At 45.7% G+C, this 22,343-nt stretch overlaps 1 protein-coding gene across 5 annotated transcripts in view; it reads right to left on the bottom strand.

The window, feature by feature from the left end:
• The window catches only part of LOC147639761 (6-phosphogluconate dehydrogenase family protein), a 43,324-nt gene extending 22,705 nt beyond the window's left edge, over positions 1 to 20,619 (bottom strand). Inside the window, exons 1-2 of one of the 5 annotated variants that reach the window (XM_086773662.1) lie at positions 20,303 to 20,619; positions 4,388 to 4,476 (exon numbers count right to left, since the gene is read on the bottom strand). In XM_086773662.1, the coding sequence (XP_086629788.1) occupies positions 4,388 to 4,476; positions 20,303 to 20,533 (320 nt within the window). In that variant the 5' untranslated portion in view covers positions 20,534 to 20,619. Of the gene's footprint in view, positions 1 to 4,364; positions 4,477 to 20,302 lie in introns of all 5 variants that reach the window. The other 4 variants (XM_086773669.1, XM_086773642.1, XM_086773678.1 and 1 more) reach the window with 4 other exon arrangements.
• Between the last annotated feature and the right edge of the window lie 1,724 nt (positions 20,620 to 22,343).

The raw sequence follows: 22,343 nt of genomic DNA, 5'->3' as shown, positions 1-22,343 counted from the left end.
TGCATGTAACAATAGAAGTGCCTCTTTGAATAGACGTGTCCTTGGGTGATGACCCATGTGACAGGGTGTGACCTTTCACTGGTGTCCTTTCAATAATTAACGAAGAGTTTAAGTCATAATTGTGACACAAAACATTTGTGAGACATCTCTTAAATCCTCTAAAAAGATTTTGAAGTACTTTCAAGATCTAACTAATGAGGCATGACACGTCTCCCACACTCACTCCTGCATATATAGCTAGAGGCTCCCCAAGGCCACCCATGTCATCTCTCATTATAAGTGAGTACACATTGAGCGGGACTTATTTAATACACGTGGCGGCCAAAGATCGAGCACTGGACATTATTTGGACTCCCTTCATGTAGGCGCCCCTTTCTAGACCAAAAAAGCACACGTGTGGGCTATTTTCAGCGGGGAAGCCTCTATTATTGACAAAACTCCATATTGGAGGGGGGGGGCGCATGCTTTTCAGGAGTGCATGAGGACTGGTCGGCTGGTTTTCAGCCTATTGGCAAGTTTCTACAGCCATCCATCGCGACTGAAGTTCACCGGATACATGGGAGAAGCTGGCCGACTCCTTCTGCATGTTCTCCACTGATGGCCGGTGGATTTACAACTTGAATAGAGGCTGGACAAAGATTAAAAACAGGGAGGAAGAGCTGGTCGTGGGCTTCTACGACCGGAGGTTTGCAGGCTTGTGCACAACTGCTGGTCGCTTTCTTCTGTGGCTACCGAGGGCTGGTCGACTGCTGAAAACAGCCTTTGAGGGTTGGTCGACTTGCTTTATGAGCCAGACAGGAGGAAGATGATGATGTTGAGTTGTCCCGGGTTGATGTGGGAGTGCTATGGGCTGTCCATAGTTGTCCTGCATGTTCTTGATGCCGGGAATTCTCACTTGTGCTGAAATTGTCGGCAAATTCAGATATTGTGATGTTTTTCTTGTTTTCATATGGTATTGGAAGAAATAGGTGCAGCCAGTGGTGAACCCTGGGCACTCGCACAGTTGTATTGGAAGCAGACTCCTTTTTGGTAATCTAACCATAAAGAGGCGGGGGGGGGGGGGGGGGGGGGGGGGGTTCAGCCCATCTTCTGGCCCCTAGTGTGGTGTACTGTGCAGCTTTGTCATCTTGTTTTATCTAGTATGCATATGTGTATTTTCAGATTTCATGATTGATTAAATTTTCCGTGTTCAGTTGCCCCTTCCGTTTACAATCTCTACCGCAAAAGAGGTCTCATACTACTCCATGCTCAAACAATACCAGATAAAAGCAGTGAAGAAGCAGGATCTATAACCTGCCTCAAAAAAGATCCATGTGCTGTGCATCCAGTTTCCTCCACTGCAAGGCATGTAGCTAGCAATGAGAAAGATAAGAAATTCTTCGGTCTGACTGTATCCCATGGAACTCAAGCCCGAGTATCTCTTGTGCCATTCGAGCTTGACCACAAAAAATTCATGATCAATCTCCTCAACAAACCAATGCATGCTTGTGAAAAGCACCAATATGATGCAACACACCAGGCTGTTGCAAGTAAGACCTGATTCGCAACAATAACTCAAGGCAAGGTCCAGTCTCATAGAGCTCCAATGTAGAAGCTTTTTGTGTGTACTCAAGAAAACTGGCACAAATTGCTGCATGGAAGAGATCAATCCCAACCTGACAGGCTGACAGCCAAGGTATCTAGAGGGGGTTTCTCTCTCAATCCATGTAAATCCAAGCTCCATACCCCACGTGGGTCTGCCTAAGTCATTGATCCAGAATCCAACAGATTTTTGCCAATTAATGAGTGCACCTGCTAATGCAACCCGAAATATGCATGTGAGGCCTAAAGAAAGGTACATGGCACCGTCAACTGCCAACTCAAAGGCTCCTCCTCCCTCCTGAGTCCTCAAATAGTAGCTGTAGACCAAAAACCCCTGCTCTAGAATGAAGAAAATTACTCATAGCCTCTACTACAACCAAAACATAAAGAAATGGGACCAAAGGGCATCCCTACTACACAAACCTGGAAATATGAGAACCGTTTCCTGTGTCACCATAAGCGAACACCCTACTGTGAGGCATGAAACTCCTCTGATCAAACTCCCAAAAAATCCCCTGCGTCTGAGTGTTCCTTCCAGGAAGCCCCAAGCAACGTAATAGACCTCCACTGATTGATCCTTGTCTTGACACCCTTTTTAGAGATACAATGAATATTCTTCACTTCTTTTTCAAAGTTCATGGGTAGAACTAATGGTAGAGCAATCGCTTATTGAACTCCTCTCATGTAGCAGTGAAGGCCAAATCATATTTCAACATGTGAAAATGTAACATGTGTGCTAGCAGCGGAAGACTTAAATGATGATTAACGCTAAGCAAAAAGACAAACTGACACTAATCGAGAAGGCAAACACACACTAGAGAAGACCATAGACCTAAACTACTATTTGTGATGAATATATGCAATGATGTTCAAAGACCTCAACTAAGATCTTCTGATGCTTGATCGTGTGTGACTATTGATGCATATGCAAAAGGCTACTAGCTGGTCTCCATGTGAAAACGCACATGAGAACTGTTATCTTCTCTGATCCTAATCCAGAAGTTGGAATACTACTTGAAAGATGCGCCTCAGAACAATGCATGTGAAAGCCCTACAATGACAATTGACCTCCTTTATATAGGGGTGTCATGGCAAATCATATTTAGGTTGGCCATCCATTTCCAGGTCATGAAACATCTTCAAAAACTATAAAACGTGTTCATATTTTGCCCAACTTGTGTCCCAACCATTGAGCCACGTCCCTCCGCGCCTTTGGGGGCGTCTATTGGGCTGTCAAAACTGCCCAAATCAGACCATATTATGCCCCTAATCTTGCCTACGAGGTGGCTGCAAGTTAGATCCATGTCCATGTGGCACTCACAGATGTGATGCACATGACATTCCCTCCTCTAAACTTGGAGCACTAGGGCACATGATGCACCCTTGCTCCATGCTCCTTTGCTCCTCGGGTCTTGTCCAATGGTAGGCTCTAGCTTTGCTCCAAACACACGGGCTGAGTCACCAATAGAAACGCTACAGGAGCTCCTGCCTCGGGAAGAACCACCAGTGACCACAACACCAATAGCCTCATCCTCCTCACTGGACTCGGAGAGACTCTCTTGTAGCTCCTCGGAGAGACTCTCTTGTAGCTCCTCGGAAACTGGCACAGAAAATGGTGCCCATGTTGACATCCTCCTCCTCCGTACGGTATTCGGAGAGATCTTCGAGCTCTAACATCTTGGAAACTAGTTTGAGCTTGGGCAACTCCCAGTGTTCAGAGATAGATTCTTATGTTGGCTCTGACTCTACCGCCACTAACATTAGAACTTCCTCAAGATCCTCCTCCACTCTACACTCCATACATGGGAAACAGTCAATTGTGCCATTTTCGGTCCTTGAAGCTCTCAGCACCCCCATGGAAATTCCCTCTGCTCAGCTTCATCCTCAGGTGTGCTCTCCACTTTCTTATCTTTGTCCATGGGCTCTGCAGATATCAAATTGTACTTGGATCTCTCTCTGAGATAGTTATACCCCCACACCTTCCGTATATCTTCGCACATCTTTGATTATCTGCTCCCAAGCCTGTAACTCACACCAGGATTAGGTTTCAGCTTGAGAACATAATCCATGTCTACTATGTTACCTTGGAGAAGAAAACACACACCTTGATGGGTTGATTACCTACCTCGCCTTAACCATGGATATTGATCTAGACACTCCTGACACTGTGATACCAATGTAAAATGTGTGCTGCTAATGGCGGAAGACTTACACGATGATTAGCATTAGCACAGATTAACACTTATCAAGACGACAAACGCATAGTAGAGAAGACCATAGACCTGAACTATTGTATATTGCAATGAAAATATACATGGTGTTCCCATATCTCAACTAAGATCTGCTCGTGCATAATTGTGCATGACTACTAATGCATGTGCAAAAGGTTACCAGGTACTCTCCATGTAAAAATGCACATGAGAATTGCTATCTTTTTTGATCCATATGTTGGATTACTCCTTGAAGGATGTGCCTCGACTTAATGCCTCTGAATGCCCTACAATGACCTTTGACCTCCTTTATATAGGGATGTGATGCAATTCGTTCTTCAAGTTGGCCGCGTAATCCATAAAACATGTTCATTTCTGCCCCTAATCTTATCTAAGAGGCGGCTGCAAGTAAGATCCATGTCCATGTGGCACTCACAGATGTGATGCATATGACAGAAAATGTGGCGTGTCCGGGCAGACTCTTGTGAATCCATCCTCATAACCTCAAAGAATATCAACAAATCTACTTACCACAAAGAATTATAGTACATGTATGGAGGCCTGGAAACAAACCAGGTAGAAGTTTAGAAACTTGCATGTCATGAACCACAAGTTGATATCCGGCCCTCATTAGATTGTTTGCCATGTGAGATCCCATATTCCCTAGTCCTATGAAGCCGATTTTCTGCACGAAGTTGAAACATCACATCAATAATCACTACACGAGGTTGAAATGTCTAACCCCAACAACGAACAAAAACTGCCCATCGTTACTTTCTTATACTGAAGGATTATTTACTATATTAGATACCAAAAGGATCAAATTCTTGCTTCTTGGCACGCCAAGTCAAATACCAGCAATCCACCTTTCTGAACCAGAAATACTTAAGCCACAACATGACAATAGTACTTATTTATAGACCTACATTTGAAACAAGGCATTATAGGAAAGACACAAGGGGCACATAGCCCAACAAAGTGCCTTGTGACTTGGGGAGGGGAGGTCCTGAGTTCAAATCCCCGCAGGCCCCCGTTGGTATTAAAGTGGCCACAAGTTGTAATGCTTTTGGGCAGGAAGATCAAGCAAGCCATGATAAATGCTACTGCAAGCCCTCGGTGGCTGCATGCAGTTGGGTATAGACTGCAGTTTATGTAAGCAGCCTCTTAAATTTGCCATATGCAAGACTTAATTCAATCAGTATACTAGTTGAACATTAGATCAATTGTATACCTTTCATGCTCGTTGATGATCTTGAACCCTTGCCTAATGCTAGTTGCATTTAGGGAGAGTGCAACACTTAGGGATATGCAAGACTTAATTCAATCAGTATACTACTTGAACATTAGATCGATTGCATTCATTTTCAGCACGTGCTTGAAGCTCTTACACCATCAATCTGGTGCATGCATTGTGTATGCCTTTCATGCCCATTGATGCAATCTTGAACCCTTGCCTACTGCTAGTTGCATTTAGGGATTAGTGCAACACTTAAGCACAAAGTATGAAGAATGAGACAAGAAGGCATTTGATAGCATCCAAGCCTCTTGAAAATTGTTGGTGCCTCAGGGTATGCCACACCCCACCTTGCCAACAATGTACCGAAATGGAAACTATGAAGCTGGGAGACAAATTGTCATTCCAATGGGCCAACAAGACGTGCAAAGCCGATGGACTGACGTGGCCAAGCCCGCGAGACATGGAAAAGGTGCAAGACTCGGGAAGGCAACTTAGAGAGCAGGGACACTTGACGGTCATAAGATGGATAGATGGAATGGGATGTAAAAGGAGGATTTAAAGGGACCACTTATTACCGCTTAGAGGTGGACTCTGAGGGTCACTTGTGGCCCCCTTACATAACTTGTTAACCCAAAATATCAAGGAAGATTAGCCAAGTTTTCAACTTCCACAGGATTGGGAATGCATAATGTTTTCCATATGTGCTTGTGGTAATTACAAATATAATGAGCACTTCTACAATACGGTCAGTTGTAACTATTTGGTCCTCCTAGCTCTATTTCACATGATGAAATCCATGCCTGGACACTAGACAGGTGAAAGAAGACATGGGAACAGGATCCATAAGGTTTGATTAAGAAAAAGCACCATTCTTGGTCAAAAAGCAATAAAAAGCAAAAAGTCAAACAAGGTTGACCGCGAGCCAAGGGCACCATTGGAAAGAGGAGTCTGAGCCGGACCAAAAAGCTAAAAGGCGCTTTCTCAAAAAGTAGCTCGAAGGCCAAAAAGCAAGGCCTTAAAGCTAGAAAAGCAAAGCACCAAAAGTTGAGTAATATTTTATTAATAAAAGTTAAAAAGAGCAAAAGCAAAGGCAAAAAGAGAAAAGCAAAGCATAAAAAGGCAAAGCAAAAGTATGAAGGCTTTTTGGCAAAAAGCAGGGTCTCTTACAAGTATAAAAAGGATTGGACTTCTCTTGTAGTACCGTGAACAAGATCATTGAAGATTGAAGGAGATCGTGGAGTGTGTGTGGGCATCATTATGATCTTGGAGAGCTTCTTCTTCGCCATCAACACCATATCCAACTTCCTTTTCACATGTACGGACAGCCCTAGACTTGTATTGGCATATGCATGGGCGATACGGACGCGTGTACGAACAGACATGTACGGAGTTGTACGGGCATGTACGGACCAAAAAATCAGAAACCCTAAAAATTTCAAAAACCCTAAAAATTTGATTTTTTATCAGTTTTCTTGCCAAAAAGAGCTTTTCCATGGTTTTCTTTATCGACAAGGTTGTAGGAGTTGTGGAGATTACTCATGGGAACTTGGACCACTTGAATCTGGATTTGAACTTGGATATGAGCTTGGACATGAACATGGAGAACTTGGACATATAGCTTGGGCATGAAGCTTGGACATGAACATGGAACTTGCTTATGGAACTTGGATTTGGATTTGGATCCAGACTTGGATTTGGATCTGAACTTGGATTTGGACTTGGACTTGGACTTGGACTTGGATTCATTGGATTTGGATTTGGATATTAGATTTGGTACTAGCCCGGTGAGAGATACTTGTGGGTCATCCCCGTGGTGTGCTCGGCATCAGAGATCTCGTGGCTCAACATCGACATCGACTTGGATATCCTACATCAGCATATCTCTTTGTTTTGTATTCATTGATTGTATTGATCCTGGCCAGCGTGCCCGTGGATTGTTCCTGAATAAATTCCTAAAAGGGGGCAGGGCCTGTTCCCCGCTCAATGTGGTGTGCTGTGCAAGATCCTCATTCCCTTTTCTCTCCCCTCTCTCTCTTTATATTTTTATCTCTTGGACACGTGGTTGAGTCTGTCACACTGCACGCCCGCTGGGCTTACATCAGTCGCGATTTGTTGGACCCAATCATGGGTGGCCCCGACAATGGCCGACCACCACCACTAGGAGACTATGTATAGTCTACTAATGGCTCCTCTCTTTCATATCTTGTATATCATATCTTGGAGATATTGAGATCTATCTTTGCTGTAGTAGTGCACCCTTGTATGTGCATGGCATCCTCTGTCCAAAGTCTACCTAGATCCCCATCAAAGTGTTAGCAATCATCTCCTGTCTGTACACTATACCAAGGCCTCTGTTGTGGGTGTGCCTGCCTGTTTTTAGTGTTTCCCCATTCTTCCTCTCTCTCCATGTATTTTCCCATTTTTCCCTAAGGTGTGGAGGACTGTCGGTTGTCCTCTGATGCTGGCCGACTGCTGCTCTGGTGCCCAACCTAGTCAGGTGTCCTGGCCGACTGCAGGCACCTGGCCAACTGGCCCCTTTGCTTGTCGTGAGCTGCCCCATGGCTGGTCGTGAGCATGTGCTGCTAAAACCGGCCTTCAAAAATCTGACGGGCGGTGAAACAAACACTCGCACACCAAACACTTCATCACCCCTGGAAAAGGAAACAAACAGGGGGAGCTAGAATGCTCCTGCAAATAGTACAAGGACACCGATTGGCCCCAAAACGCAGTGGCGCCCCTTGCGGTATTTCTTTACTTGAAAAAAAAAATTGAGTACATAGTACAACTTGTCGAATCCTCTATCAATAGGATCCCTCGAAACTTTCACTCAGGACTTCCAAATAAGAACTCTCGTTACTACAGCAAAGCATTCCATAGGGAAGGCACACCTGTACAATATCTCCCTGCTTGAAAAGGTCTTCTCCATCTCTACCATGGATCCCACAGACCCTTCCCAAACAGCAGTAGGGCTGTACCAAACCACATGTCCTTCCCTATAGTCACAGCTTGCATGTAACCTCAAGAAAACTAGAACCTGTTCACATGAATCCAGAGACATGCTTTCCATATGAAACCAAAGACCTGTATCCCATAACCATAGGCCTGTTTTCTCGATACCAAAGTCTTGCTTCTTCTCGAAAGACCAATGTCCTGTTTCCTTGACAGATACACCATCAAATCACGGTTGCCAAAACCTAGAGAGAGAAAGATAGAGGACGTGTCAAGCCATCCCTGAATGCACATAAGTCCAAGATGAAGAGCAACAACACATCTCTTTGAAGAACATCATCCTGTGCATATGTAGCTTGATCCTCTGCATCCTAATCTCGTAAACAAAACCTACTTGCGAAGAGAGAGAGAGAGAGAGAGAAACCCCTTGGATGTTAGCCCCTCAGTGCCTCCTTCAGCTCGCCTTCTTCCAAGAGAGAGATAGAGTCAAGCGTGTTGTTCAGCCCTTGCACCTATGTGGCCGCCTGCAATCCTCCTGGCTGCTCGACTGGCTGTAGAGAGGCTCCCGCCTTGCGCCCATTGCTGGCTAAAGCACATACGTGTCCATACGTGCAACTACCTGGCATAGAGAGCCTCCACCTGATACCCGCCTGACTGCCCTGACTGGCTACAGCCCACCTGGCGCCCGTTAGCTGACTGTAGCCCGCCTGCCTGTAGCCCATGCGCGCAGCCGCCGCCCTGTAGCCCATGTGCGCAGCACCCGCCGCCTGTAGCCCATGCGCAGCAGCCTGGTAGCTGCCTAGTAGCCGTATATACCACGCGTAGCGGTGCTGACTCCACACGGCGACCACATCAAGGGGATGCGCCATGCCACACGATGATGATCCACACGATGATGATCCACACGGCGACCTGCCTCGAATCTACCACCCTTCGCCCTTTATAAAGAGGCGATTCCGATTTTCTCCAAAAAGCCAAAAGCAGAATAACAAAACGCATGCCTCCAATAATAATATTATATATTTTTTCTAAGTCATCAAAGGTTATTAAACCTTATAATGACGTTGGCCAGAGGGATTTGGCAGCACTTGGCTTCTCTGTAGAACAGGGTATCACCCATGAAGAGGATCTCCTTGGAAGTTCAGATTCGGGTGATGAATCTTGCAAAGTCGTCAACAAGGTCTTGGACCAGCAAGAGCGATTTACGAACCCTCCACAGGGCGCAGGTTCTGAGGCCTTGACTGGCCAGCGATCGAAAGGCCGTAACAACAACAAGGGCAAAGGGAAGTCTTCGTCGGAGAAGTCTTCTGAGAAGAAGCCCGATTCAGACCGTGAGAAACTGAAGGCCGAGCGGTCCTGTAACAATTGTGTGGCAAGAAAGGCCAGTATTGGAGGAAGTGTCCCAAGCGGAGTAACAGGAAGAGTGTTGATTCTTCAGCTTCAGCTGCAAAGACTCCAACCTTTGTGCACTTGGAGATTTTGGACACAGATGCTTCATCTTCTTCGAGCGAGGAGGCAGTTGGCTTCACCGCCAAGGATACCCGGGAGTGGATTCTTGATAGTGGTGCTTTGAGGCACATGACTCCTTCCCGTGATTTCTTACAGGATCTTAAATGGCAGTCAGGTCGCATTTTCATTGGGGACAATTCCACTATACCAATTCATAGTGAGGGCAGGATGGAAATCATTCCCAATGGCAGAGGGGGGAAGCATTCCTCTCGTGTTCTTTACGTCCCAGCACTTGGTTTTCATCTGTTGTCAATGCATGAGGTTTGCAAGACTGGCTTTCGAGTGGAGTTTGAGGAGCATTCTGTTGCTCTACGGGATAGAGAGACAGGCCAGGTTGTTTGGGAAGGTGGAGTGGAGAACGGTATATACAAACTCTCAGCACTCTCCTCTCTTATAGGCTCTCAGATTGGTGACTTGTGGCACTTTCGGTTTGGCCACTTGAATGTGGATGCGCTACGGCGAGCTTTCCAAGACCAAATGGTGGTTGGCTTGCCCGATGTTGGCAGCAGGCAAGGACGTTGTAGTTCTTGCATTCGTGGTTAACCAACACAGGGAATCTTTTCCAAAGCAGGCTTCCAGGTGGGCTTCGAAACCTTTGGAGTTGGTACACACTAACTTGTGTGGACCTATACAAACGCCATCCTTGGGAGGTTCTTTGTATTTTATGTTACTTGTTGATGATTGTAGCAAATTCACTTGGGTTTATTTCCTTTCCCAGAGGGACCAAGCTTTTGCTCGGTTCAAGGAGTGGCATGTGATGGTGGAGAAAGGGTCTGGCTTGCAGATAAAGACACTTTGAGCTGACAAAGGAGGAGAGTTTTCTTCCAATGCATTTGTGTGGTTTTGTGCGGAACATGGCATCAAGCAGGAGCTGGCCAATTCAGGTTCGCCTTCAGAGAATGGAGTAGTTGAGCGTAAGAACAAGACTGTGGTGAAGATCGCGAGGACGATGTTGGAGCATCGTGATCTTCCTCGTCCACTTTGGGAAGAGGCTATGGCTACGGCTGTCCATATCCTCAACCGTTCTCTAACAACTTCAGTACCGAACATGACTCCCTTTGAGATGTATTTTGGCAAGAAACCAGATGTCTCCCATTTATGTATGTTTGGGAGTGATGCATTTATGTGTGTTTGGGAGTGATGCATATGTTCACATTCCAAAGAAGCAGAGGGGAAAGCTTGACTCAAAGTCCCAGAAGCTTGTTTTTGTGGGATATAACTCTCTTTCCAAAGGATATAGGTTGTATGACCCGGAGTGGAACAAGGTTGTCGTCAACAGAGATGTTGTCAAATCCCCACGGATCCCCTCGTGATCGATCTTGGTTCGAAACTCGAATCCTGCAAACAAACGAACAAACAAGCAAGCAAGGGGGTGCAGGCCTGACTCACCTCCCAACCATGACAGCCGTGGGCAAGCCCACAGTCTTGGCTGTCCCCACCGAGCCACGAGCTGAGCTAACTAGGTTGACGTACCGACCAATCTCCTCCTCGTGACGTCCCATACCGCCACGAAGCTGCCCTCGCGGGCCTCGAGATTACTGCCGGCCTCGGCTGCATAAAGCAGGTGCCCCCTCTAGCGGGCTTCTTGCCACACATCTCTCGAGTTCTCAAGCTCTCAAGTTTTCAAGCTCTCAAGCTCTCGAGTTCACTCGCACTTTCCTTGTGCAAAGATCGAATTTTCTCTCCGCGTACCCTCTTCACGATGTCGACCCAAGAATCAGAGTTGGAGCCCCTCGTGGAAGGCGAAGGCTTGCCGGCTACGGAAGGCACTGATGCCGATCTTTTTGACGAGTTTGTGTCAAAATCCGATTTCCAAGAGTTCAAAGTAGCTCTCGAAGCTTCTTCGACAGAACGTCAGGCACAAATCGCAGCCCAGATGCAGGCTTTGCAGAACTCCATCACTCTATTGACTACTACCCTCTCTACTTTAGCGGGAATGGATACCTTGGCTTCTGCTTTAGGCCCCAATATTACTCCGGAACCGTTCGGGGGCGAGCAAAAGCAGCGAACCAAGGAGATCGTGGACACGTGACTACACAAGTGGCAAGTTCACTTTCAGTTTCATCCATATGATGATGGAAAGAAGATACAGTTAGCAGCAGGTTTCCTGTCCGGCAAAGCTTTGCTTTGGTGGAAGGAACTGAATCCTAAGCCAACGACTTGGGCACAATTTGAAGATATCTTCAAGAAAGAATTCCTCAAGAAAGAGGATGACTACGATGTTGTTGCCCGGTTTTCAGCTTTGACCATGACCTCGCAGCACCTCACTTATGAGATCTACCTCCAGAAGTTTCGTGACTTGCAGATGAAAGCTACAAAGATGGATCCCGCTACTCTTTTGGGGTTTTTTGTAGCTGGTTTACCCGACTCGTACCGATTACAGGTTAAAAATAACAAATGTAAAACTTTGGACGAGGCCATTCATTCAGCTCGTATCTATGATGATACGATGGTCTCTTCCAAATCGAAACCCGTTACCGAGCAGGAGAACAAGCATAAAAGAAAGTTCTCCGCATCTAAGGCTAACACGCCTGAAGGCAAGTCTTCGGACCAACCTTCGAAGAATTCCAGTTCGACACCAGCGAAGAAAAAACGAGTCCTTCGGGCTTTGAAGCTCAAGAAGGAAGGACGTTGTTTTATCTGCGAAGAAAAAGGACACATGCGTAATGAGTGCCCAAAGCAAAAAGGGTACCAAGTCAAACGCAGGACCCAAGCCAAAGGCAGCTAACCAGTTGTCTTTGACAGGTACGTCAATTACTGTACTCTCGCCCTAGTACTTGTTCTGATTGTCTGTTCAATTCTAAAGTATTTGGCTTGCATGATCTTCTCCGCGTTTATGGAGAAGTGAATGGCCATAAAATTCACATTCTTTTAGACCCTGGCAGTTCGCATAACTTTGTTAACTACAAACTTGTGCAGAAATTGAGTCTTGATACGACACTCAGCGACCATACCTATGAGGTACGTCTACCTGCGGGAAGACAAGTTTGGGATCGCAAGGTGGAGATGCTTCCAATCCAGATTCAGGACTACAAAGATACTCTGGAATGCTATGTCATGCATCTGGAAAATGTAGACTTGTTATTAGGGATTGAGTGGTTTAAGACTCTTGACGTCCAGATAGATTGGTCTAGTCATATATTTTCTTTTCAGCATAGGGACACCAAGTATAGTATTTTAGGTGATTGTATTCATTCCTCTCAGGGACCTCTTGTAAATACTATTGATTTTGGAAATATAATGGATTCTTCTTTGTACACCGCTTTCCATTGTGTATTGATTCCACTTTCTTCTTTTCTCATCCCTTCCATAGATGTGAATGAATTAAGTGTGTTTGAAAGCAAAGAATTACAGAAGATACTTGATTCTTTTCAAGATGTATTTCCTAAGGAACTGCCATCGGGTTTACCACCTGAACGGGCAGTAGATCATCGTATTGACTTGATCCCTGGTGCTCATCCTGTGAGTATTCCACCTTATAGGATGAGCCAAGCTGAGGAAGATGAGTTGGCTAAACAACTCGTAGATTATTTGAGGATGGGCCAGATCCGTCCAAGTAAATCACCTTGGGGTGCACCTGTGTTGCTTAGGAGGAAGAAGGACAATACTTGGAGAATGTGTATAGATTACAAACGATTGAACAAGCTGACAATTAAGAACAGTTATCCTCTCCCTAGATCAGATGACCTAATTGACCGGTTAGCAGGAGCGAAATATTTCACGAAGATAGATTTACGTACTGGCTATCACCAGATACGTATTCATGAAAGGCATGTCGAAAGAACCGCCTTTCGGACTAGGTATGGCCATTACGAGTTTCTCGTATTACCTTTTGGGTTAACCAATGCTCCAGCCACTTTCCAGCAAATGATGAACGATCTTTTTCGTGAACATTTGGGGAAATTTGTGGTGGTGTTCCTGGATGATATTTTGATATATAGCCGTACTCTTGAGGATCATGTCAGACACCTCATGATTGTCTTATCTATTTTGAGACAGAATCGACTATATGCTAAATTGAGTAAATGTGAGTTCTTTATGACCGACATCATTTACTTGGAACACAAGATCACTAGAGATGGATTGAGCATTGACTATGATCGAGTTCAAAAGGTTTTGGACTGGCCTATACCGCGAACAGTGAAACAACTTCGTTCTTTTCTCGGTTTTGTAGTTTTTCTTCGGAAATCTGTACGGGAGTACTCTCAGCTCACACTACCGATAACCGACTTATTGAAAGGTCGTGGACGTAAGTCCAATCAGCCTATCACTTGGAATAACGATTTGGATATGGCCTTCCGACTTTTGAAAGATAAAGTCAAGGAAGCACCTATCTTAGCATTGCCTGATCCTAGTCGGCCTTATGTTCTTAAAACTGATGCCAGTGACTATGCTATCGGGGCTGCTTTATTTCAAGATGGTAGACCGGTTGCTTTTGAAAGTAAAAAGCTAGACGACACTCAATCTCGTTGGCCAACCCTTGAGAAGGAGCTTTATGCTGTGATTCATGCTCTCAAGGTTTGGAGACATTATTTATATGGCTCCAAGTTTGTGGTATTGACTGATCATCAGTCAATCAAGTATGTGTGTGATGCGGATGATTTGAGAGGCAGGAAAGCTCGTTGGGCAGAGTTAATGCAAGATTACGGTTACCGTCACCACCTGTGTGTCTGCCTGGTCCTTCGCGCCAGCCTGCGCCTGGGCCAGCCCGCGTAGGCGTGGCCACAAAGCGGCATAAGCCTAGGCGCCTGCCTCGCTGGGCCTGGGCGCCCGCTTGGCCTGGCTGGGCGTTACCTAGCTGGCTACGCAGCCTGGCTGGGCCGCCTAGTCATGCAGTGCTTAGGCCGCATGGTTACGCAGCTGCCTACACGACCCTGGGCGCCCGCCAGCAGGGGCTCTTTCGACCAGTATGCACACCCGCCAGCAACACTCCAATCCAGCAGTTCTCTCGCTCTCTCTCTCTTGCGCCAAAAAGCAACAAAAATCAACATGCTTTTTCGCTCTCTTTTTTTTTTCTGTTTTCTCTCCCTGCAAGTTATGCGACTGCACACAAGGCCTCTTCTTTGCAAAGCAATCAACCCTACTAAACCTACCATCTCCCATCAACATGGGGGTCTTTGATGAAGAAAAACACATACAAAATCTGAAAACTGCAGTATGCACAGAAAAAACAGCAAGCTTTTTAACACATACCGTTCTTCGACCTCTTCTTCTCTACCTACTGCTCGTTCACGAGGTATGCTCTGATACCACTGTCAAATCCCCACGGATCCCCTCGTGATCGATCTTGGTTCGAAACTCGAATCCTGCAAACAAACGAACAACAAGCAAGCAAGGGGGTGCAGGCCTGACTCACCTCCCAACCATGACAGCCGTGGGCAAGCCCACAGTCTTGGCTGTCCCCACCGAGCCACGAGCTGAGCTAACTAGGATGACGTACCGACCAATCTCCTCCTCGTGACGTCCCATACCGCCACGAAGCTGCCCTGGCTTTTTAGTGAGCTCTTAGAGGAAGGGGAGTATGTCATGTGCACAGTGGGTATCTACCGTGTGCTATACGCATGCAAGACTAGTTTCGAGGCTTGGGGAAGCTTGGAACTAGGCAAGCTGATTAACGAGCTGAGTTAGGGATATACTAACGGGCGGGCATCCAAGTATGGACGGGCGGACGGCCAAGTGTGGACGCCCGATGACCGGCCAAGAGCCTATAAAAGGGTGGCCAAGGTTAGTTATTGGATTATAGAGAGTCTCGCGAGTTTGTGAGAGCTCTATGGTCTTGGAGCCTGGATCTAGTGCAGACGTGCACCTGCTTTATGCAGCCGAGGCCGGCAGTAGTCTCGAGGCCCGCGAGGGCAGCTTCGTGGCGGTATGGGACGTCACGAGGAGGAGATTGGTCGGTACGTCAACCTAGTTAGCTCAGCTCGTGGCTCGGTGGGGACAGCCAAGACTGTGGGCTTGCCCACGGCAGGCCTGCACCCCCTTGCTTGTTTGTTGTTTGTTTGTTTGCAGGATTCGAGTTTCGAACCAAGATCGATCACGAGGGGATCTGTGGGGATTGTAGACCTCATAAGTGAGGTGCTGCGAGGTCATGGTCAAAGCTGAAAACCGGGCAACAACATCGTAGTCATCCTCTTTCTTGAGGAATTCTTTCTTGAAAATATCTTCAAATTGTGCCCAAGTTGTTGGCTTAGGGTTCAGTTCGTTCCACCAAAGCAAAGCTTTGCCGGACAGAAAACCTGCTGCTAACTGTATCTTCTTTCCATCATCATATGGATGAAACTGAAAGTGAACTTGCCACTTGTGTAGCCACGTGTCCACGATCTCCTTGGTTCTCTGCTTTTGCTCGCCCCCAAACGGTTCCGGAGTAATGTTGGGGCCTAAAGCAGAAGCCAAGGTATCCATTCCCGAGAAAGTAGAGAGGGTAGTGGTCAAGAGAGCGATGGAGTTCTGCAAAGCCTGCATCTGGGCTGCGATTTGTGCCTGACGTTCCGTCGAAGAAGCTTCGAGAGCTACTTTGAACTCTTGGAAACCTGATTTTGACACAAACTCGTCAAAAAGATCGGCATCAGTGCCTTCCGTAGCCGGCAAGCCTTCACATTCCACGAGGGGCTCCAACTCTGATTCTTGGGTCGACATCGTGAAGAGGGTACGTGGAGAGAAAATTCGATCTTTGCACAATGAAAGTGCAAGCGAACTCGAGAGCTTGAGAGCTTGAAAACTTGAGAACTTGAGAACTCGAGAGATGTGTGGCAAGAAGCCCACGTGAGGGGATTTACAAAGGTTTCCCAAAAGCCAAAAAAAACTCGAAAAGCTAGGCTTAGCTTTTGTGTTTTTTTTTTTTCTCTTTTGTGCTTTAGCCGAGGCCGGCAGCAATCTCGAGGCCCGCGAGGGCAGCTTCGTGGCGGTATGGGACGTCACGAGGAGGAGATTGACAGTGGGTATCTACCGTGTGCTATACGCATGCAAGACTAGTTTCGAGGCTTGGGGAAGCTTGGAACTAGGCAGGCTGATTGACGAGCTGAGTTAGGGATATACTAACGGGCGGGCACCCAAGTAAGGACGGGCGGGCACCCAAGTGTGGATGCCCGATGACCGGCCAAGAGCCTATAAAAGAGTGGCCAAGGTTAGTTATTATATTATAGAGAGTCTCGCGAGTTTGTGAGAGCTCTATGGTCTTGGAGCCTGGATCTAGTGCAGACATGCACCTGCTTTATGCAGCTGAGGCCGGCAGCAATCTCGAGGCCCGCGAGGGCAGCTTCGTGGCGGTATGGGACATCACGAGGAGGAGATTGGTCGGTACGTCAACCTAGTTAGCTCAGCTCGTGGCTCGATGGGGACAGCCAAGACTGTGGGCTTGCCCACGGCTGTCATGGTTGGGAGGTGAGTCAGGCCTGCACCCCCTTGCTTGTTTGTTTGTTCGTTTGTTTGCAGGATTCGAGTTTCGAACCCAGATCGATCACGAGGGGATCCGTGGGGATTTGACAGATGTGGTTTTTGATGAGCATGTTCCAGCTTCCACTGTTGATGAGCCGCCACTTCTTGGAAACCCAAATGATTCTAATGATGATTCCCAATCAATTGTTCCAACTGGACAGCCTCAATCAGTTGAGGAGGTTGAGCCCGCGGCTGGAGATGAGCCCCCGCAGCAACAGGAGGATCCACATTCTGTTTAAGTACCCAGGTGGTGGTTAAACACCCTTCGGGAGTAAAGTGTTACGGAGCTTCCCTCCAAATGGACCACAGAGGACGAACCTCCACGATCACATAGAGTTCGTGACAAAAGTCATTCAGCGGATCTCTTACAAGTAAACTATGCTTTGATGTCTCGTATCATGCGGGACAAAGAGCCCGCTTTCGTCAAGGAAGCCCAGGATACTTGGAGGAAAGCCATGTAGGTGGAACTAGATGCCATAGAGAAGAATAAAACTTGGGAGTTGGTTCCGAGGCCGTCAAAACGGTCAGTCATTGGTGTCAAGTGGGTCTTCAAGACCAAGTATATGTGAGATGGGTCGGTGGAGGCACGGTGACCAAGGGTTCAGTTCTGGCCAGATTTGTATCGGCCATGAGTGAAGGTGAGGCTAAGGGTGGAGGAGTGCTATGGGGAGGCACAAACTTGAAATTGGGTTTCCTATGACTGTAACAATGAATGAACAAGGAACTTTTTAGTGGACTTGATGATCCAACCCAAGAGCATGTATTGGGCATGCACACTAGACTCTAGAACTCACCGAGAACTTGAGGAACTCCTGTTTATTAAGAGTCCCCAGCAGTTGTCTCGAGCACGCTACTTGTCTAGGGAGACATGTGGCTACATTGCCCCACTCCACTCTCACAAGACACTACGCTTGACGTGCACCCAAGAGACAGAGACAACAGGCAATTGGCAAGATTGACACAAGGCAATTGGCAAAATGATGTGCAAGAAAGAAGTAATACAACTCAATCTCTAGCACAATGGATATGGCTAAGTGAAAACATCAATCAACTGCAACCCTGTGAGACAACCAAATGTACACTCTTGGCTAAAACTTCATCCAACAGTTGAAGAATATGACGATTTGGCTACCCACATATATATATGCACCAATGCTACTGGTTGGTTCGTTTTATTGCATGCCCATGACTTGCCACAAGTCCTCATCGCCACATCATCATTGCCATGCCGCACCTGTGCTTGCCCATGGAGAGGGTCTTAGGTCTTGAATGTGGATATGGGCATAGTCCACCTGTGAAAGCATCGGTTTGGGGGGACACTCCAAGATCTAACATGCTATCATGTGTATAACCATATTGATGGCCACCTTTAAGAGTTGGGACGTTCTATGCTCGAAGGCAAGCCGAGATGTTCCTATGACACACCTAAACCTACGGTACACATAAGATAGCATGTCCAAGCACACTCCCTAATGCGGTTGCAGTCCTAAGAAAAACCCTCTCAATATAAGGTATGTAACACTTCCTTCCCTAAGAAAGGTTTGCATCCTCGAAAACAAAATTAGGGAATCTCTTCTTTTGACTTCTTACCTTCTCCCAAGTTGAGCTTTTCTGAGGCCTGTCTGTCCACTTTACTCGATATTCCAAATGATCACTATGTCAAGTACGTCATCTTCTTTTATCTACAATTATTGCGAAGTCCATATGAAAGACTAGGTGTTTCTATAAATTCAACGAGGTAATGAGGTAAATGATGGTGCAGTCTTGTGAAGCACTCGCAGAAACAGATGGGGAGGCCGGAGTAGAAGAGGAAGGACCCTGATGCGGCCATGCTGACAAGGTTGATGAAGTGTGTTGTGTTGTATCCAGGCACGAACAGGACGCCATACCCGAGTAGAAGGTGGTTCTAGTGTACCAAGCACGCTACCTCAAATGGGCCAAAAAAATAGTTCTAAGTTGGGGAGGGTCCTTCAAGGTCCAATAAATCCTTTCCCATGGTGCCATCCAACTCCACATTTTGGACGGGCACCCATGCCACTAGTCAATGGCTCCCTTGGCAAGCATTATACATAATCAAATTTCTAATCATTATGAATTTATCATTATCTCCTGTTGAGGAAAAGAGGCATGTTTCACGAGTGCCTTGCCTTGATTATGTGTCAAAAAAGGATGTAACAAAGATGTGAACGTGTGTGGGAAGCGGACACATGTTCCCATGCTTGCCATGAGCAAGTGAATGTCCTGAGGGCATAGCTTAGACTCCCTGTACCCAAGTGTCTCATACCTCGGGTGTAAGGGTGTCCCATTGTCCATGAGGGTGGTGATCAAGACCCAAGAAAGGTTTGAAACTGCAGGCAACTCGTCGAGATTGCCCTAACCATGTGTTTGGAATAAAGGGGTGAGCACACAATGGGTGTTAAAAGTTTGGTGAATGTAAATGGATGAGAAAAAAGGAAGCGATGTAGAGATTCCATAGGTCATGGATGATGTAATCCAGTCACGTGGGTTGTGCCAACCGCATGGAGTGTGTGTGCAATCAATGCTCTTTGAGTTATAAAAGAATGTAGTTGGGTGCTTTCATTTCAAGAGAATTTGATGGTGGGGTGCTTGTTGACTTGATTATCTTGCTAAGCCTCTCTTAAATTAAGTTTTAAATATCTTAGTTATTTAACTAAGGTTGAATTAGAACATTTCACGGTAACAACAAGGCAATGATGCTTCCAATTAGAACTAATCCGGATAGGATTAAGTGGATTTAGAGCATAATCTTTCTCTCCTTCTTTGTGTTTTGATGTGTGTGAACGAAAGACTCTATTCAACCTCTACAAAAAACCCAAAGGATCTATGAGACTGAAAATGAGTACATATGATCCATGAATAATTGAATAATTGGATGTCAGAAACATGAAAAAAATAAACATCTACCAAATAAAATAGGCCCATGTATACAAAAAAGAGAGTCAAAGCTCCCCACCCGATCACCTAGTGCCTCAACACTTGACAAGGAGATCAAAAAAAAAGCACCTCCACAGCTCTTAAGGCGATTGCCATTTCTTGGGACACATGGGTAGTTGTGATGTCGTGGCCTTCTCTGATCCGTCAGAGTCCAAGAAGATTTCAAGCGTTGTTCTACAGAGGCCACCTTCTATACTTCCTTGGCAACGGTATTCCATGCAAAATAAGTACTCAAATACATGCATGCAATATATACATGCAAAGTGCGCACATACGTACGTGCACGCATGCATACATATGCAAAATCATTATTTACATGCATACAGATTATTTTGATACTAATTATTTTGTAGAGGTACGTAATTTTGGTTTACTGAAGCTCTCGGTAAGCATTAGGTATGATGATCGGAATGTTGTTTAAACGAACCTGGAATGCAGAGGACGCATTTGAGTAGAGTCTGCTACCAGGAAAGTGTAGCCCCCTCATCCGACTGTTGGTCGCTCGTAACATTCTGTGAGAAGAAGAGCGACTGTGTGTGTGCGTGGGTGTGTGTATGTTGGTGGGTGGGTGTGTATATAGAATGTAGATTTCGGTTCCTACTAAAATACATAGATGATATGAATCCAACAACCAACTCAGCATGGTCCCACTGCCCATATTTTAACTTGCTTAAGTATTACTACTTCTCCAACCACGGCATTGTTGCGGCACCGCCTCCACCCGTCTAGTCTGCCTCGTCAGATGGCTAGAGGAGATGCCGGAGAGAGTGACACATGGCAAGGGGAAAACCTGTGCTTAATAGAATAGACTACGGTCTTCCTTTTCCAATAGTCCTTTCGTGTATTTTTCACCGTTCGATTTAGAAAAAAAAAAGGGTAAAAACTTGTGCTGGCTTTGAAATTAAGGGTGAAGATTTGGAGAATGTCAAGTATTGCAAGGACTAACTAATATAAGAGATGAGCTTTCTAGCATCTCTTTTGTTTCCAAACCATGCTAGTCTATGTGACACATAGGCCTTTGATCACTGATGAGACAAATTTAATATATCTAAAGGTCATGTTAGTAAGGAACAATTGGGCAAAATTAGAATTACTAACATGACCAAGGGATCAAGGGGTTTTCTGCCTTCTTCTGCATGCAATAAGGGAAGGGGTGAGGAAATACAACAAGTAACGTAAGTCCAAGTGGACTCAGTTTTTTAAGGAATGGTGGCCTACCCTATGAGGCTAGCATTTGTGTTTCTCTTTTTGCTTGGTCAAATTGTTCACTTTCTACTTCTACCTGTTTCATGGTATGTGCATTATGCATAGCATCACTTGGTTGTTGTAGTGGAGATCACAATAGCAACACACACATAGATGCAACAAGCAAGGAGAGATAGATACAAGCACAATACTCAAAGTAGATTGATGAGAATGAGTGAAGCATAATAAGGTTACTTACACGCACTCATAAGTGTGTGTACATATACTTTAGAAGAAAGAGGAAAAAAAGTGTCCCAACCCATTATTAGCCTATGTCCATACATCACTACCATATAAATAGCTACAAATCCCTCCTATAGTGATGTAAATATGTACAGCGATCATGTGGTTGATCAATCCCCAAATTGTAATAAGCCCAAAGCTTTGCAAAAAGCTTCGAAGTTCTCTCATGAGAGAGCCTTCATGAACATATATGTTGTATTATCGTGCGTAGAGACATAAGCCAAGCTAATCGCTCTTACAATGAGCCTTTCTATGACATAATGATAATACACCTCAATATGCTTTGTGCGAGCATAAAACTTTCGGTTCCTTGCAAGTGGCTAATGCACTCCGGCTGTTAGAAGATGGTGGGGAACTACTATCCACACCAAGATCTACCAAAAGACGTCTAAGCCATACACACTTCACAATCATTGTAAAAGCTATCATGTACTCAACTTCACAGCTCGAAGTGCCCATTTTTTACTGCTTCTTGTGTTAAGCCATGATACACATGAGTCACCAGGATAAGAGCAAAGGCCACTAGTGGTGGACACTCACGTGTCATAACATCCAACCCAATCAAGATCACTGAAAGCATGTAGTTGAACATTCCCCCCCCTTAATGTAGAATAGGATAAGGGATTAAGTGCCTATAAGTATCTGGATACTTGCTTGGCAGCCTGCTAATGATTACTTCCAAGACTATGCATAAACCTGCTCAAGTGAGAGACCCCACATTGAATTTTTAGCCTCATATTACATAGATAGATAAGGCACCCAAAAGCCTGCTAATAAACTGTGCATCAAATGGTTTGCCTATATCTTGGATACTATGCCTAGCACCTCCCTACTAGTGTAGCAACATGCTTATGGTCTCCAAGACCAAACTATGCAAGAAGCCTCTTTATGTAACTTTGACGGCAACATCACCATACCATCATCACACTACATAAAATGTATGCCTATATAATAATGTAAGGAGCCCAAATCTATCATCT

The sequence above is a fragment of the Cibotium barometz genome, chromosome 3, assembly GCF_041138505.1.
Source record: "Cibotium barometz isolate CiBa-2024 chromosome 3, ASM4113850v1, whole genome shotgun sequence".
Lineage (NCBI taxonomy): Eukaryota > Viridiplantae > Streptophyta > Polypodiopsida > Cyatheales > Cibotiaceae > Cibotium > Cibotium barometz.
Note: the sequence above shows the minus strand (reverse complement) of the source record. Positions and strands in the feature narration are given on the sequence as shown.